Source organism: Notamacropus eugenii, chromosome 5 (assembly GCF_028372415.1).
Source record: "Notamacropus eugenii isolate mMacEug1 chromosome 5, mMacEug1.pri_v2, whole genome shotgun sequence".
Taxonomy (NCBI): domain Eukaryota; kingdom Metazoa; phylum Chordata; class Mammalia; order Diprotodontia; family Macropodidae; genus Notamacropus; species Notamacropus eugenii.
Window position 1 is genome coordinate 173,107,550 of NC_092876.1, and position 15,328 is coordinate 173,122,877.

General features: G+C 37.0%; 1 protein-coding gene across 1 annotated transcript; it reads left to right on the forward strand.

Moving 5' to 3' along the window:
• The first annotated feature begins 795 nt into the window (after positions 1-795).
• PATE2 (prostate and testis expressed 2) lies at positions 796-3,068 on the forward strand. Its single transcript, XM_072616962.1, has 3 exons — positions 796-891; positions 2,019-2,147; positions 2,923-3,068. Exons 1-3 carry the CDS (start codon positions 843-845, stop codon positions 3,066-3,068), a joined length of 324 nt encoding a protein of 107 aa, XP_072473063.1. The 5' UTR covers positions 796-842.
• The last annotated feature ends 12,260 nt before the right edge of the window (positions 3,069-15,328 follow it).

Here is a 15,328-nt window from a genome sequence, read left to right on the forward strand (position 1 = left end):
TGAAGGTCTTTTCAGGCACAAACATTTTAATATTGTATAATTGCAAGACTCTTAAGATTCAATAATCTTGGGGAATCCTAGAGTGCCAAAATTTATATCCCGTATTTTGGCACTTAATTGTCATAATTGTTTTCAGCACTTTAGTCTGGTCTTCCCAGCAAGGTTGCAAGTCTTTGAGGGCAGAAACCATATATCATACTTCTGTATTCCCAAACTATTGGAAACATTGGCGTTGTCATCATTGTTGGTTATTGTTGTTTCATTTCAGTTATGTGACTCTGTGACCCCATTTGGGGTTTTCTTGGCAAAAATGCTGGAGTGGTTTGCCATTTCCTTCTCCAGCCCATTTTTACAGATGAGGAACCGAGGCAAACAAGGTTAAGTGGCTTGCCCAGGGTCACAAAGCTGAGTATCTGAGGCTGGATTTGAACTTAAGTCCTCCTGACTCCAGGGCTGGTGCCACCTCCTTGCCCTGGAAACAAAGTAGGTGGTCATTTAACATTTATTGATTGACAGAATGGGTCTTGTTTTTTGGTCCATTTTGTAACTGAAATACCCTCAAGTTTTGAGAGTGAGTAGCCTGGAAAAGGAAAATGGCAAAGTAGGTCCACGGTATTGGAGGATGGATAAAGGGGAACCAAGTGAGGAAGGTAAGTTAGATTGTCTCATCCCTTTCCATTCCCCTCCCTTTGTTCTAATTGGTCAATGCCCACAACCCAGGGTATTATAAAATGAGTTCCTAGAAGGTAGGTTTGCAGCAACTGCTGTATCAGTATCTGTCCAAATTAAGTTTCTTCTTGACCTGCATTGAGTCCACTGTCTAGAACCAGTGAGGCGTGAAGATGGACAAGCTGCTCCTGTTTGATCTCTCTCTTCTTTGCCTCTCAGTGGGTAAGTCTTGGGACGAGCCCTCTTTCCCCTGATTCTCCCCCACTTTTCTCTAAGCCTAACCATGAGACATCAGGTCAGAGGTGCTATACAGGGTGCCACCTCCTGTTACGTCCTAGTTCTCTTCCCTTGATCAGGTTCTTCTTGAGTACTGAACTTTAGTTCCTCTTGTATCCTCTGACTTCCTGTCTTCCCATTTGTCCATTTTTTAATTTCACAGATTTATTGATCAGTTAAAACTACACAAAAGATACTAGACTAGACCTCAAAAGGAATATACAAGTCCCATTCAGGGACTTCTTACCCCCGCCCTGCCCTTACTTATATTCTACTAGGGAAGATGCCAGGTAAATAAGTAATTAGACCACAAAGTAGAATGTGCTGAGTATGAGAAGAATCTGGAGAGCTGTGATAGTTCAGCGAAGAGGAGTTCATTCCGGGGGAATCACGTCAAAGGAATGAGAGAAAGTTCAATGGAATTCCTTTGCCAGGACTCAGCATTGGGGGTATGCAGTTTTTTTTAAAAATGAGGTAATGTATAGGAGCTTTGCAACTCTAAAGCACTCCACAAATACTAGGTATTATGATTATTATTAGAGTTGAAAGCAAGAGAGTCCAGACCAACCGATCTGAATGGTCTTCAACTTGCCACCCTAATTGCAACTTCCAATCTTACCAGTCCAGTTCATTGTTTGGTTATGGGATGCTGCTGTGTAGTCCCTGGGACTGGAAGAATTCCAAAGATAGCCTGGTATACTGGAAAGTGTCCTGGACTAGGAGTGAGGAGACCTGACTTCTAGTACCAGCCCTCTCTTGGGGGGGAGGGGGTAAAAAAAAGACACTTGATCTCCCTAGGCATCAATTTTCTCTCTTATAAAGTGAGAGAACTGGACTAGGTGTGGTTGGTATGAATACACTTAATGTACCAGCCTGGTCCTCCTGCCCCCATGCTATGGTTATTGATACAAAGTTCTACGGAATGAGATAGATAAACTATAGAGAGAAATGAAAAAAGGAATGAATTCCATCTCCCTTAAATATTCTGATAACTCATTTCTGCCCACTGTCCACTCCCCATCCCATTATCCTCCCCACTCCCCCATACTCCTACTCTCACCTTAGTCTTACAGCTGGAGTCATTCAATGTAAACAATGCTTATTTTACAAAGATGGGAAGTGTGAGGAGGCTGAGCAGATGTGCACCCTAAAAGAAGGTGAGTCCTGCGTGATCCAGACAATATTTTTTCTCTTTAGCAAAGGTAAGTGGTATCTGGTGGTAATGGAAGAGTAGGGAGAAGGGTAGGGAGGGGCAGGATTGTCCTTGAAGGAATAGAAAGACCCAGTGGGGTACTGCTGCATTCCATATTCCCTCACTCTTCCCTTCTGAGGATCCAAGGCAGCCTCAATCAAAACACAGAGTGCAGTTCATCCTGAAAGGGAACTGATTAATTATGGAAAGGCAAAGGTTGAGCTTCCTCACTTGTGAGGCTGAGAAGCCACAGAGGGACAGTGTCTGTGCCCTGGCAGAGATGGAGGAAGCCCCAGTCATAGAGGAATATGTATTAAGGCAAAGGGGTCATCAGGGGAGCCAAGGGACCTGGGGATCATTCTCAGCCATTGACTTGTACCCTCCACAGGTGACTTGAGGACCTCAGTTCACTTTGAAGGTTTGCATTAAGCTTGCAAATATCCGCGTCTATTAGGGGGGCACAATGGAGCAGTGACTATCATTCATGTGGTGGCAATACCAGTTCGAGGTCCTGCTACTTCTGGTATAGACTGTGGTCCTTCCTTACTTCATTTCCTTGAGTTATCTTAGAACAATGGTGGGGAGCTAGAGAAGCTCTAGGAAGCTTAGCTGGAGTCTGAGTAGGAACTCTCAGTAGACATTGCCTCACTCTGGAATCTAAGCATAGGTAAGATTCAAGTGCGCAGTGCTTTCCAGGAAAACAACAAGGCACACAACGCGTTGGGGTGAGGCCCATGGCCTAGACAGGGAGGGACCTCTCTGTATCTATTTTTCTTGTACCCCAGAGAGGAAGTATGAACAGATCCAGACAGGCTGTGAGCCAAACTGCAAGAACAGTGAGGACATCTTCGAGAAGCTGGTTATTATAACCAGCTGCGGCAAAATGGATATCTGTAATGACCCTTCCTTTTCTCAAATTGTTTCAGAGTGATGGGGCCCAATTGGGAACCTCACCCAATTCCACGTCCACTTCCCCCACACCAATATTCTGTCTCCTCCCTTCCACTCTTAACCCTCTCATCTATCCCTTCTATTCAAAGAGTCAATACTATTAACTCCTCTCTCCCACTCTATTAACCCATTCAGACCCTTCAGGATCAGAGGACTTAGAGAAAACCCCTTCCCTGTGTTTACAAGATAACGCCACTGAATCCCCTTGTCATCCCTTCATGCATGCTGTCTGATTTATTTCTCAGTAAACTTCACATAACTTGAATACCACGGGCTCAATTTTCATGAGTCCCCCTGGTGCTGGGGCCAGTCTGTGCTCCAGAGCTGATTTGGGATAGGGAATGGACACAGAGGAGACAAATGGTAGGAGTACGGGCTCTGGAGCTGGGTAAGTACAGTTAGCTGAAGATTTATATATGTATACATGTATATGTACGTACACACATGTGTGTATATATACACATACATATACATATATGTATGTATACATATATGGAGATATATTTTATATATGTATGTGTGACTGTTTCATATCCTGACATACATAACATCCTCAATGTTAGTGTGTTTCAGAGAAAAGAGCCCAAGATTAGAAGTCAAGAAACCTTGCTTCCAACCCTGACTTTGCCACTTCTTATTACATAGTCTTAGACAATCTCTGTCTTATCTGAGTCTCGTGGGGCACTGATAGTTCAGAGTACAAATGGCTAAGCTCATGTTCAGTCATTCCTAGGCACCCAATGCATTGGGGTGAGACCCATGGCCTAATTTATTTTTTGGGTAACTTGACCTTTCAACTCTCTTACCAATCTTAAATAGGTGGCTTATATTTGGGTGGGAAGATACAGTAGCCAATTTCTTATAGTTAGACTAAGGATGATACACATCAAATAAGTTTTGGGGGTAGCTGCTACCTCAGGGTAGGAATCCTACCCAATGTAGTTGTGAGTTTCAGTATACAAAAAACAATAACTTAATTTAATGCAATGTACGGGCTTGGTCCATCACTTAATCTTAACTCCTATAGGCAGAAATTAATACATCCATGGAACCTCAAATCATGAAGAGTGCTGAAGTAGTTGCACAAAACCCTGGCCAAAAAAGCCACCTATTACATTTGACATTTCATTTAGGTCTTGAAAGAAAAGCAGGATATAAATTAAAGAAGGAAAGAGAATTCTAGGCAGAGAAAATAACTTATTCAAAGGTATGAGGGAGGCATTGGGCATGGAATGTTTTGGGAACCATGAAAAAAGCAATTTAGCTGGAGTGATGGATTTACAGATAAATCAGCAGGTCCTTATTAAGCACTTATTATGTATTAAGCACTGGGGATAAAAATACAGGCAAAAGAAACTTTCTGCCTTCAAGGAGCTAATATTCTAATGGTGTATTACAACACATAAAAGAGAGCAGAATGCAGATGCAGAGAGGGATACTGCACTGGAGTATGGTGAGAATGTCCAGGGAATGAAAGATGGCTGGTCTGAGCTCTTCCTCAAAATGAGGGCAAAATCCAGAGAATTTACATAGGGGAGTAATGGGATAGAAGATGGAAGAGGTAGGTTGAGGATAGATCATAGCCTTGAATGCCAGATTGAATTTATATATTTTATTTTCTAGGCAATGAAGAACCATAGAAAACTTTTGAGCAATGATGGAATGTTGGGATAAGAAGATTAACTTGGATAAAATAATATGAATCATGTAGCAACTATTTAAGGTCCATGGCCCTGTAGAAATCAAGGGGTCTGGTCCACCAGACCCCTTAGCCAAGCATCAAAAATGTCCTTATTGCTGTATATTCATATTATCTGACTTGTTATCTGATTGTTTTTCATGTATCTAATTCATAGTGTTGGTAAATGTTTAACAGCTGGGTCGGAGGGAGAAGCATGTACCATATGCTTTAGGCTAAATCTTCATTAGTAACAATTTTTCCACCACTTTCTTAAGACTAAACAGTCAACAAAACAATAAACCAAGTTGTAGCATTTGTTGACTTCAGAGGAGTAAATACTCACACTGAAAATATAATGAGCTGTCCAGCACATCCCTCAATTTTAATTGCCTTGTTTCTGACCATGTACAGTGATTCCTTTGCACCAGTCCTACTTCTCAGAACTCCTCACTTTTGACTCCAGTTTACTCTCCTACTGTCTTCATATTTTCCTCCCAGATGGATTCCCCAGTGCTTGATCTTATGCATTGTCTCCAGGGTTTCCTTATACTACAGCTGAGCTCAGCAGACTCACTTCTGAGCATGGAAAGGACCTCTGCCCTCCTCTTCAGGCACGTGCAGAAACTGTGAGAATCTAATCATTTTCAGTTCGCTGTTAATTACAGAAGCTGTAGATCGATCGCACACTAACCATGCAGATGATGGTGTGGGCTCATACATTAAAACTGAAATCACTATGATCGGAGAAAATGTCACCTCCTAGGATAGGAGGAAAGGAGGATAATTCAGCCCTGTGGTAGTGGATCCCTGCCAAGGAGATCCAGCTCCCCTTTCCCTAGGACTGGGTGTCAGCAGTCTACTTCACTTACTAGTCTATGCAACCCCTGTGTCATTAGTCTTCCTGAAAAATTCCCTGGAACTGTGAAAGAACTCTCTAATTTTTAGCTTTCAGTTCTTCAGTTAGTTTGGATAATGATAGATCTGATCTAACCTCGAGGCATGTTCCCTGGCCACAGATGTTGCACATATGTTCTCTGGTGATGCATATTCTCCTCAAATGATGGTGTGATAATCTATAGAAAAATGAACCCCATGTCTGATTAAATATCTGCTTTCTGAATATTAGCCTAGCTAACTATAGAGAAGATCATCACCAGTAGACCAGCCATCTAGTGATGAATTCTCTGGCCATCACAATTCATGAAACAAAGAAAAATATCCAAAGCCACAGTCCTTTGTAACTTCCTTTCTACTTCTGAAATGATGATAGAAAAGTAGGAATGGGGACTAATAATTATGCATTTTTCATACATTTACTTCGATAATCATTAACAATTGCTCAATAAAATCCTTGCTCAACAACCAGCAAATGGACATACTACTTGCTAGGAGAAGTGAATGCTACTGATCTTGACAAGCTCACCACAAATGAAACTGAAAGACAAAAAAAAAAAAAAACTGCAACTAAATAGAAGGATGGCTCACTCGTTATCCTTAAAGAGGAAAATAAAGAAATTGGCAAAGTTGAGCTTATGTAGCATCCAAATACAGAATTAGATACATAGAATGCTTGGTTATCTCCCATAGCAGAGTTTATGATAAATGTTAATCAAAAAATAAAGCCAGAATGAACATAATTATAGCCTATGTTCCAGTTTCTGTTGCAAAGTGCATATGAATAGAAAATTTCTAGGGAGACAATACTATGCCATTATAAAGAACTCAACAAATTTAATATGGGATAATGGAAAGAGAGGTGGCCACAGAATCAAGTGTACCTGGGTTCAACTTTCATCTCTGAAACATAATGGTTATGTGATCCTGGGCAAGTCATTTAACTTCTCATTGCCTTCTGGTAATTCCTCAAAACTGAAAATAACAGAATTGCTGCTGATTGACATTTATAGAGGATATTTTCTCCTTAAAAGTTCCCTATACCAGTGGTGTCAAACTCAAATAGTAATAGATCCTGAAAGGTTGTATATTAACTTAGAAAATCACAGATTAACATTATCTGTGTTGTATTACATTTTTATTTATCATGTTAAACTTTTCCCAATTATATTTTGATCTGGTTTCAGAAGCACTTGGGAATTTTGTGGGTGGTGAATTTGACACCTGTGCTCTATACCACTGAAATCACATATCTAGATCAAAAAGCCTTTTATCTCTAAGGGACTTCAATGGGTACAGAGGAGGTTAGTGAAATAGTTCATAGATAAGAGGAGAAACAGAGATTAGATACATAGATAGATAGATAGATAGATAGATAGATAGATAGATAGATAGATAGATAACAAATAATTTACTAAGCTCTTATCCTGGGCCCAGCACTGTGCTAGGCACTGGGAAGACAAAACAAGCAAGCAATCTAATCCTTGCACTCAAAGAGCATTTCCAACGGGAAAGGACAATACATAAAAGGAAGCTGGAAAGCTAGAAGGTGGGATAACATGGTATGGAGATATCAAGGAAATGGCATGGTAGCCCAGTTTCCAGAAAGAGAAATTAAAATCTCACTTATGAGGGCTGGGGAATACAGGTGCAACATTCAAGGTTGCAGGGGGGAAGTAGTAAAGAGGAGGATAATGGTTAGATTGTGAATAGAATGGTGAAACAATGGCCAAGAATCAAAGTTCAGGAGTAAGAAATGAGAATGCCCAGAGGAAGACTGAAAAATATGAATAATCAATCGTGGAAGGGTTGAGGAAAGTTAGGCATATTAAAGCAATATTGGTTGAGCTGTGAATTAATACAACCATTTTGGAAAGCAATTTGGAATTATGCAAATAAATTGACTAAAATAGACTTTTCATAGATGAGAAAAGACTAGTTATGGATGTGCATCATTTTGGAATCAACTGTCTACATATGGAATTAATTTTTAGCAGGAAAAAAATACAAAATTAGTCAAAAGAATAAAAACAATAAAAGAACATGGAACACAACCTGTAAGTAGTAAAACAACATACATAAACACAGACTCTCGATTTTCTAAGGAAGCTAAACCAATATAAATCAGTCACTGCAATAAGAGACCTAAAGAGCCTAGGAGCTATCTCATCCAGCAAATACGTGTTCTTCTTGCCAAGTTGAGAGATATAGCAGCCAAACACAACACTAGTGTAGCCTATAAACTTGTTTGTAAAATCTACATAAGAAAATGGAGAATGATTGTGAGTAGTATTGCCTCATAAAAGAGAAAATTATTAAAAGAAAAAACAAGTTTCCAAAAGGGCATGAGTGACTAATCTACATCAAATGATCCTGATGGGAATTAAGGATGAAAGTACGACAATGAACAGATAAAAAATGGAAGAGATCTGAAAGATCCATGATTAGGGGCAGAATTCTTAACCAAGATGGAGAAAGATAAAATAGATCATTTTGATGGCAAAAAAAAAATTTAATTCTTCATAAGAAAATAAATGTAGGAAAAAAACATCAAATTAGGGGGAAGAGGATGACCAAATACCACAGGTAAAAGTCTTAATCCCTCATTAACTGATGCAAAGCAGAATCAAGAAAATAATATACATAATGAGTATAGAAATATAAATGGGAAAGAACAATGCCACACAAAAACAGGAGTTGAATGTTACAAAATTACAAAGATCACAAAATTACAAACTTGATTCCATACAAATGACAGGAAACAACATCTTCCTCTTACTACTTCACAAAAGGGAGGAGTCCACAGATGTAGAACATTGCAAATATTGTCAATTTTTTTCCAAAATATTTATTAACTTTACTCCATCTTCTCTTCCTCTTTTTCTTGAAAAAATATTATGTGAAAAAGTTCTATGGGAATAGGAAAGTGGAAGGGAAAAAGGAAATTTGGTCTGTATAAAAACAAAAGATGTAAATGAAAATATATTTTTAAAGTCTGATATCCAAGGTATATAGGAAAATGGCAGAAGTAAATGAGACCAAGGACCATTCACCATCTGATAAGTGGCCAAACAATATTAGCACTGTTTTCAATGGAAGAAATGCAAATGAGCAATGATAATTTGTAATAGTTATTAGTAATAGCAGGGTCCTTTATTTAGAACTATAAGACCCTTACAGAGACATTCCTCTCATTTTATACATGAGGCAACCAAGCCTCAAAATGTTTAAGTGGCTTTCCTCAGGTCACTTAAGGTATAAGTAGATATTCTGACTCTAGATCCAACATTTCCCCCCATTTTACCATGCTACCTCTTGTCAGAGGAAGATGTGAAATATAAAATGCCTTGGAGGTCTACCTCTCACCCATTAAATTGGCAAAAATGAAAAAAAAGAGTCAATGTGGGAGGTCCATAGGAAAACAGATGCATTAATATATTGTTGGTGGGGTTACAAATCAGTCCAACAGTTTAAGAAAACAATGTAAGAATATATCACAAAGGTCATTAACTGTATCATGCCCTATAACTTCTGTTGCTGTTGCCGTTCAGTCATGTCCAACTGTTCATGATCTCACTGGGAGGCTTTCATGGCAAAGGTACTGGAATAGTTTGCCATTTCTTTCTCCAGCTCATTTTATAGACGAGGAACTGAGACAAAGGGTTAAGTAAGTTGCACAGGGTCACACAGCTAGCAAATGTCTGAGGCCAGATTTGAAGTCAGGAAGATCAGTCTTCCTGACTCTAGGACTGGCACTGTATCTACTGTACCACCTAGTTGCCCCCACTTTGAGCCATCAGTAACATCAGTATTGGGAATATACCTCAAAGAGCAATGACAGAAAAATATCATAGGTAACAAAACATTTTTGGTAGCTCTCTGTGATAACAAAACTGGAAACAACTGAGGAATGACTGAACAAATTGTGACATATGGATGTAAAGTATCATTATTATATTTTTGTGCCATCACAGTCGTGAGGAATTTGGAGGAATGTGATGAATTGTGTGAAGTGGTAATGAGTGAAGTAGAACTAAGAGAACATTCTACACAAATAATTCACTAATGCAAAGGACGATAATGCTAAAAGGCAGCTAAATTTAGATTGAATACGATGAAGTATACAAATTCCTGAGAACAGAGAATAAAATGCATAACCCACTCTTGGCTGAAAGGTGGAGGATTATGGAGGAAGTGATACATATGTTTTCAGATATGGTTGTTTGTCATCAAATTTTTCTTAGCTCTTTTTCTTTGTTGTAAGGGAAAGTTTGAGATGGGGCAGAAGTGAGCTGTATATAAGGAAATGGCTGTGAAAGTTTTTTAAGGCTTGAACAAGAAAAATGATTTGTAAATGTTTCTATAATAAACCCTTTTCTCCATCAATGACAGCGTGGCCTCCATATCTGGACCCAACATCACAATTTCAAATTTGTGGCATAGGAAGTTGAAAGAGCACCAAAAAGGGAAGGGAGGGAAGGAGTAGCCCAGGAGTGGATAGCAGGGATCTACACCAGATTCTGGATGTGCCTGAAGCAGTTAAGTGGTACAGCAAGCGGAGCACTGTACCTGAAATCAGGAAGAGCTGAATTCAAATCCATCCTCAGATACTCATTAACTGTGTAACCCTGGCCAGTTAACCTGTAAGGCTGAATTTCTTCATCTATAAAATTGGGATAATGATTGTATTTAGCTCCCAGGGAAATTGTGAGAATCAAATGAGCTAATGTATGTAAAGTGTCTTTCAAATTTTAAAGTGTTATGAAAATATTATTATGCAACATGATTCTGAGTGCACTGAAGGAATCTATTAACAAGATATAGGAAAGGGTGGAGATACTGAATGCTTGTGGGGAGGATATCTGACAATAATTTTTGGTGACACCCAAAAAATGACCAATAAAAAATTAATAATTATAGACATATACCTTCTTTATAGGGCCATCACAAAAGAATCAATATGGGAATGGAAGACCCTCATAATTTCTGACTGGAACAGGAAACAGTTGCTATTTTATATTTACTCTGAGCCATCAAAACCCAAATGAGCAAGAGAAGCTTGGTCTGAGACTTATTATTGACCAATCAAATAAAAGACAGAATTATTTGGGTTTAAAGACATAGTCAAATAGCTCTGTTTGAATCACAATGGGTTTTTTCAAAGCCTGTTTTTTCAGAGCTATATTTCAAAAAATCATAAATGAAAACTACAAAAATCAAAGAGTTTAGTTGTCCCAGCTTTTTGAAAAAGAATGATAAATAAATACGGGGGAAACTCTAGCTCTCAAATCCCAAGGTACCTTGAAAAGTATAAGTGATCAAAAATTATGTTCCTTTGGACAGAACACCCATATGCAACAGTATTACTCCCCACATGGACAGAGGGACAGAAAGAGGAGGAGGAGGAAGAGGAAGGAAAATAGGAGAAGAAGAAGGAAGAGGAAGATGAGAAGCAGAAGGAGGAGGAGGAGAAGGAAAAGAAGTAGAAGGAGGAGAAGAAGATGAAGGAAGAAGAGGATGAGCAGAGAAAGGAGGAAAAATAGAAGAAGGAAGAGAAGGAGAAAAAGAAGGAAGAGGAGAAAAAGGAGGATGAGGAGAAGAAGAAAGAAAAAAAGGAGGAGGAGGAGAAGGGGGAGGAGGAATAAGTGTCTGAAGCCAGTTCTGAAGTCAAGAAGATGAGTCTTCTTGACTCCAGGTTCAGCACTCTATCCACTGAGTCAACTAGATGACTCACAATGTGATGATACTTAATGGGAATGAATATACTTGGGGTAAGAAAATATCACTTATACACCTATGAAACAAGGAAAGTATACCTAAGTGACAGTTTATGTGAAAAAAATTACCAGTTCAATAAAAATTCCAGTAATATAAAGCTGAAGGGACAAGACCTGATATGATTTTCAGCTCTGCTTAAGACAGTATTTATAAAGTAATTTATATTCATAGTATTTCCACCTCTGTAAATAAGAGAGTGAGGTATATTTTCTCAATACCATTTCTTTTTAAAAATCCAATGTCATCTGCTAGGAATGTGGTAATTTCAGAAAGTACATCAGGTGCCCAAGTTGTGAGAAATGATCAACTACCCATATCTGTGATAGATGATACCTTTGGGACATCAACATGTCTTTGGTAAAATCTATAATCACTCGGAATAAGAGTCAGGATTAATGAATCTTCAATATATTTTCTAGATAGTTTTCATTTTTTCACACTCTCAGATGTACTACTGGATATACCAAGTTGAGTCTAGATCTACTAATAATTCCTGTAATGAGGTCTTTTGTCTGGATTTGTCCTGGGTGTCTAACAAGTTATTGTGATATATTCAAAATACATCCTTCCAACATGGCAAAGACACTGTCAATGACCCCTGGTGGTGGGATCTTCAGAGATTTCTAAGTTCCCCGGAAACAAATATCCCTAGGGTCAATAGTGGTTAATATCATTTTATCAGTGGAAATGGCATGAAGGAAGAAACTTTAATATCTGCTTTGCTACTGCATCCTAAGGATCATGGGACTTTTCCACATGATTTGTAGCTGAAAACTTCTACATATATTATCACTCCCATTCAAAATGTGAGCTTTTTGCAAGTAGAAACTGTCTTACTTTTCCATTTGTATTTGCAGTGCTTAGTACAGTGATTTGTACATATATGCTTAATAAATGCTTTAGTCATCCATTTGTTTCCATTCCCCCTATTGACTCCATCATAAGTCTTAAATTATAATAACAAGAAAAACATTTGAAGCAGAAAGATATACAGACAGTAAAGGTAAGGGGCTAGAGCTGACTCTATTATGCTTGAGCTGAAGCAAAGAAAGCACGAGTAGCAATCATGATCTCAGAGCAAATGCAAAAGAAAATATTATTAAAAGAGATGAGGAAGGAAATGATACCTTGCTGCAAGGGACCATAGACAATGAAGTAATATCAATACTGAACATATATGCACCAAATGGTATCGTATCTAAATTTTTGAAGGAGAAGTTGAATGAGTTACAGGAGGAAACAGACAGTAATACTATACTAATGGGGGATCTCAACTTTCCCCTCTCAGAAGTAGATAATCTAACCAAAAAATTAAACAAGAAAGAAATTAAGAAGGTGAATAAAATCCTGGAAAATTTAGATATGATACATCTCTGGAGAAAACTGAATGAGAATAGAAAGGAATATACTTTTTGCTCAGCAGTACATGACATCCACACAAAAACTGACCATGTATTAGGACATAAAAACCTCACCCAAATACAAAACAGCAGAAGTACTAAATGGATCCTTTTAAGATTGTAATGCAATAAAAATTATATTCAATAATGGGCAATGGAAAGATAGAGTACAAATCCATTGGAGATCAAATAATCTAATCCTAAAAAATAAGTGGGTCAAAGAGCAAATCATGGAAACAATTGATAATTTCATTACAGAAAAATGACAATGATGAGATGGGATGAAGCGAAAGCAGTAGGGGAATATTTCTATCTCTAATTGCTTGCATTAATAAAATAGAGAAAGAATAGATCGGTGAATTGGGCATGCAATTAAAAAAACTAGAAAAAGAACAAGTTAAAAATCCACAACTAAACACCAAATTAGAAATCCTGAAAAAGAAAGGAAATATCAATAAAACTGAAAGAAATAAAACCATTAAACTAATAAAACCATTAAACAAATAAATAAAACTAGAAGCTGGTTTTATGGGGAAAATAATAAAATAGAATAGTTAATTTGATTTTAAAAAGGAGAGAAGACAACCAACTTACTAGTATAAATTACTAGTATGAAAAATGAAAGGTGTGAATTCTTCACCAATACAGAGGAAATTAAGACAATTATTATGAACTATTTTGCCCAATTACATGCCAATAAATTTCACAATCTAAGTGAAATGGATGAATATCTACAAAAATAAAAATTACCAAGATTAACAGAAGAAGAAATAGAGTATTCACCCAATCATAGAAAAAGAAATTGAACAATCCATCAGTGAATTCCCTAAGAAAAAATCCCCAGGGCCAGATGGATTCACAAAAGAATTCTACCAAGCATTTTAAGAACAATTAATCCCAATACAATATAAACTACTTGAAAAAATAGATGAAAAAGGAGTCCTACTAAATTCCTTTTATGACACAAATATAGTGCTAATACCTAAACCAGCAAGAGAAAGAAAATTATAGATCAATTTTCCTAATGTATATTGATGCAAAAATTTTAAATTAAATTATAGCAAAGAGATTACAGCAATGTATCAGAAGGATTATACACTATGACCAGCTGGAATTTATACCAGGAATGTAGGACTGGTTTAATATTAGGAAAACCATCAGCATAATTGGCCATATCAATAACAAAACCAACAAAAATTATATGATTATCTCAATAGATACAGAAAAAGCCTTTGATAAAATACAACACCCATTCCTACTAAAAAGAAAAACCCACTAAAGAACACAGGAATAAATGGAATTTATTTTAAAATGATAAGAAATATTTATCTAAAACCATCAGCAATCATTATTTGTAATGAGGTTAAGCTAGGAGTCTTCCAAATACAATCAGGCATGAAACTGGAATTCCCATTATCACCTATATTATTTAATACTGGATTAGAAATTTTAGTTACAGCAATAAGAGAAGAGAAAGAAGTTGAAAGACTTAGAATAGACAATGAAGAAACAAAACTATTGCTCTTTACAGGTGATATGATGGTATACTTAAAGAATCCTAGAGAATCAAGTCAAAACTAGTGGAAATAATGAACAACTTTAGCCAAGTTGCAGGATACAAAATAAGTCCATATAAATCACCAGTATTTCTATATATCATCAAGATAGCCTAGCAGCAAGAAATAGAGAAATTCTATTTAAAATAACTGTACACAACATAAAATATTTGGGAGTCTACCTGACAAGACAAACCCAGGAACTATATGAACACGATTACAATACACTTTCACACAAATAAAGTCAGATCTAAACAATTGGAAAAATATCAGTTGCTCAGAAAATATAATTAAAATGACAATTTTACCTAAATTAATCTATTTATTCAGTGCCATGCCAATCAAACTATCAAAAATTATTTTATAGAGCTACAAAAAAATAACAAATTTAATCTGGAAGGAAAAAAAGGTCAAGGATATTAAGGGAATCAATGAAAAAAAATGTGAAGGAAAGTGGTCTAGCTGTACCAGATCTCAAACTGTATTATAAAGACGCAGTTATCAAAAAAAAAAAAATCTGGTAGTGGCTAATTAGCTATACATTACATTATGGTAAATGACCATAGTAACCTAGTATATGATAAACCCAAATATCCAAGCTTTGGGGACAAAAACTCATTATTTGACAAAAACTTCTAGGAAAACTGGAAAACAGTATGGCAGAAACTAGGTATAGACCGATATCTCACACTATATATATGAAGATAAGGTTAAATAGGTAGGTGATTCACACATAAAAGGTGATACCATAAACAAATAAAGAGAGCATGGAATAGTTTATTTGTCAGATCTATGAATAAGGGTATAATTAAGAACCAAAGAAAATGTAGAGAACATTACAAAATATAAAAGGTAGTTATATTATATAAAATTTAAAAGTTTTTGCACAAATAAAACTAATGCAACCAAAATTAAAAGGAAAGCAGAAGAC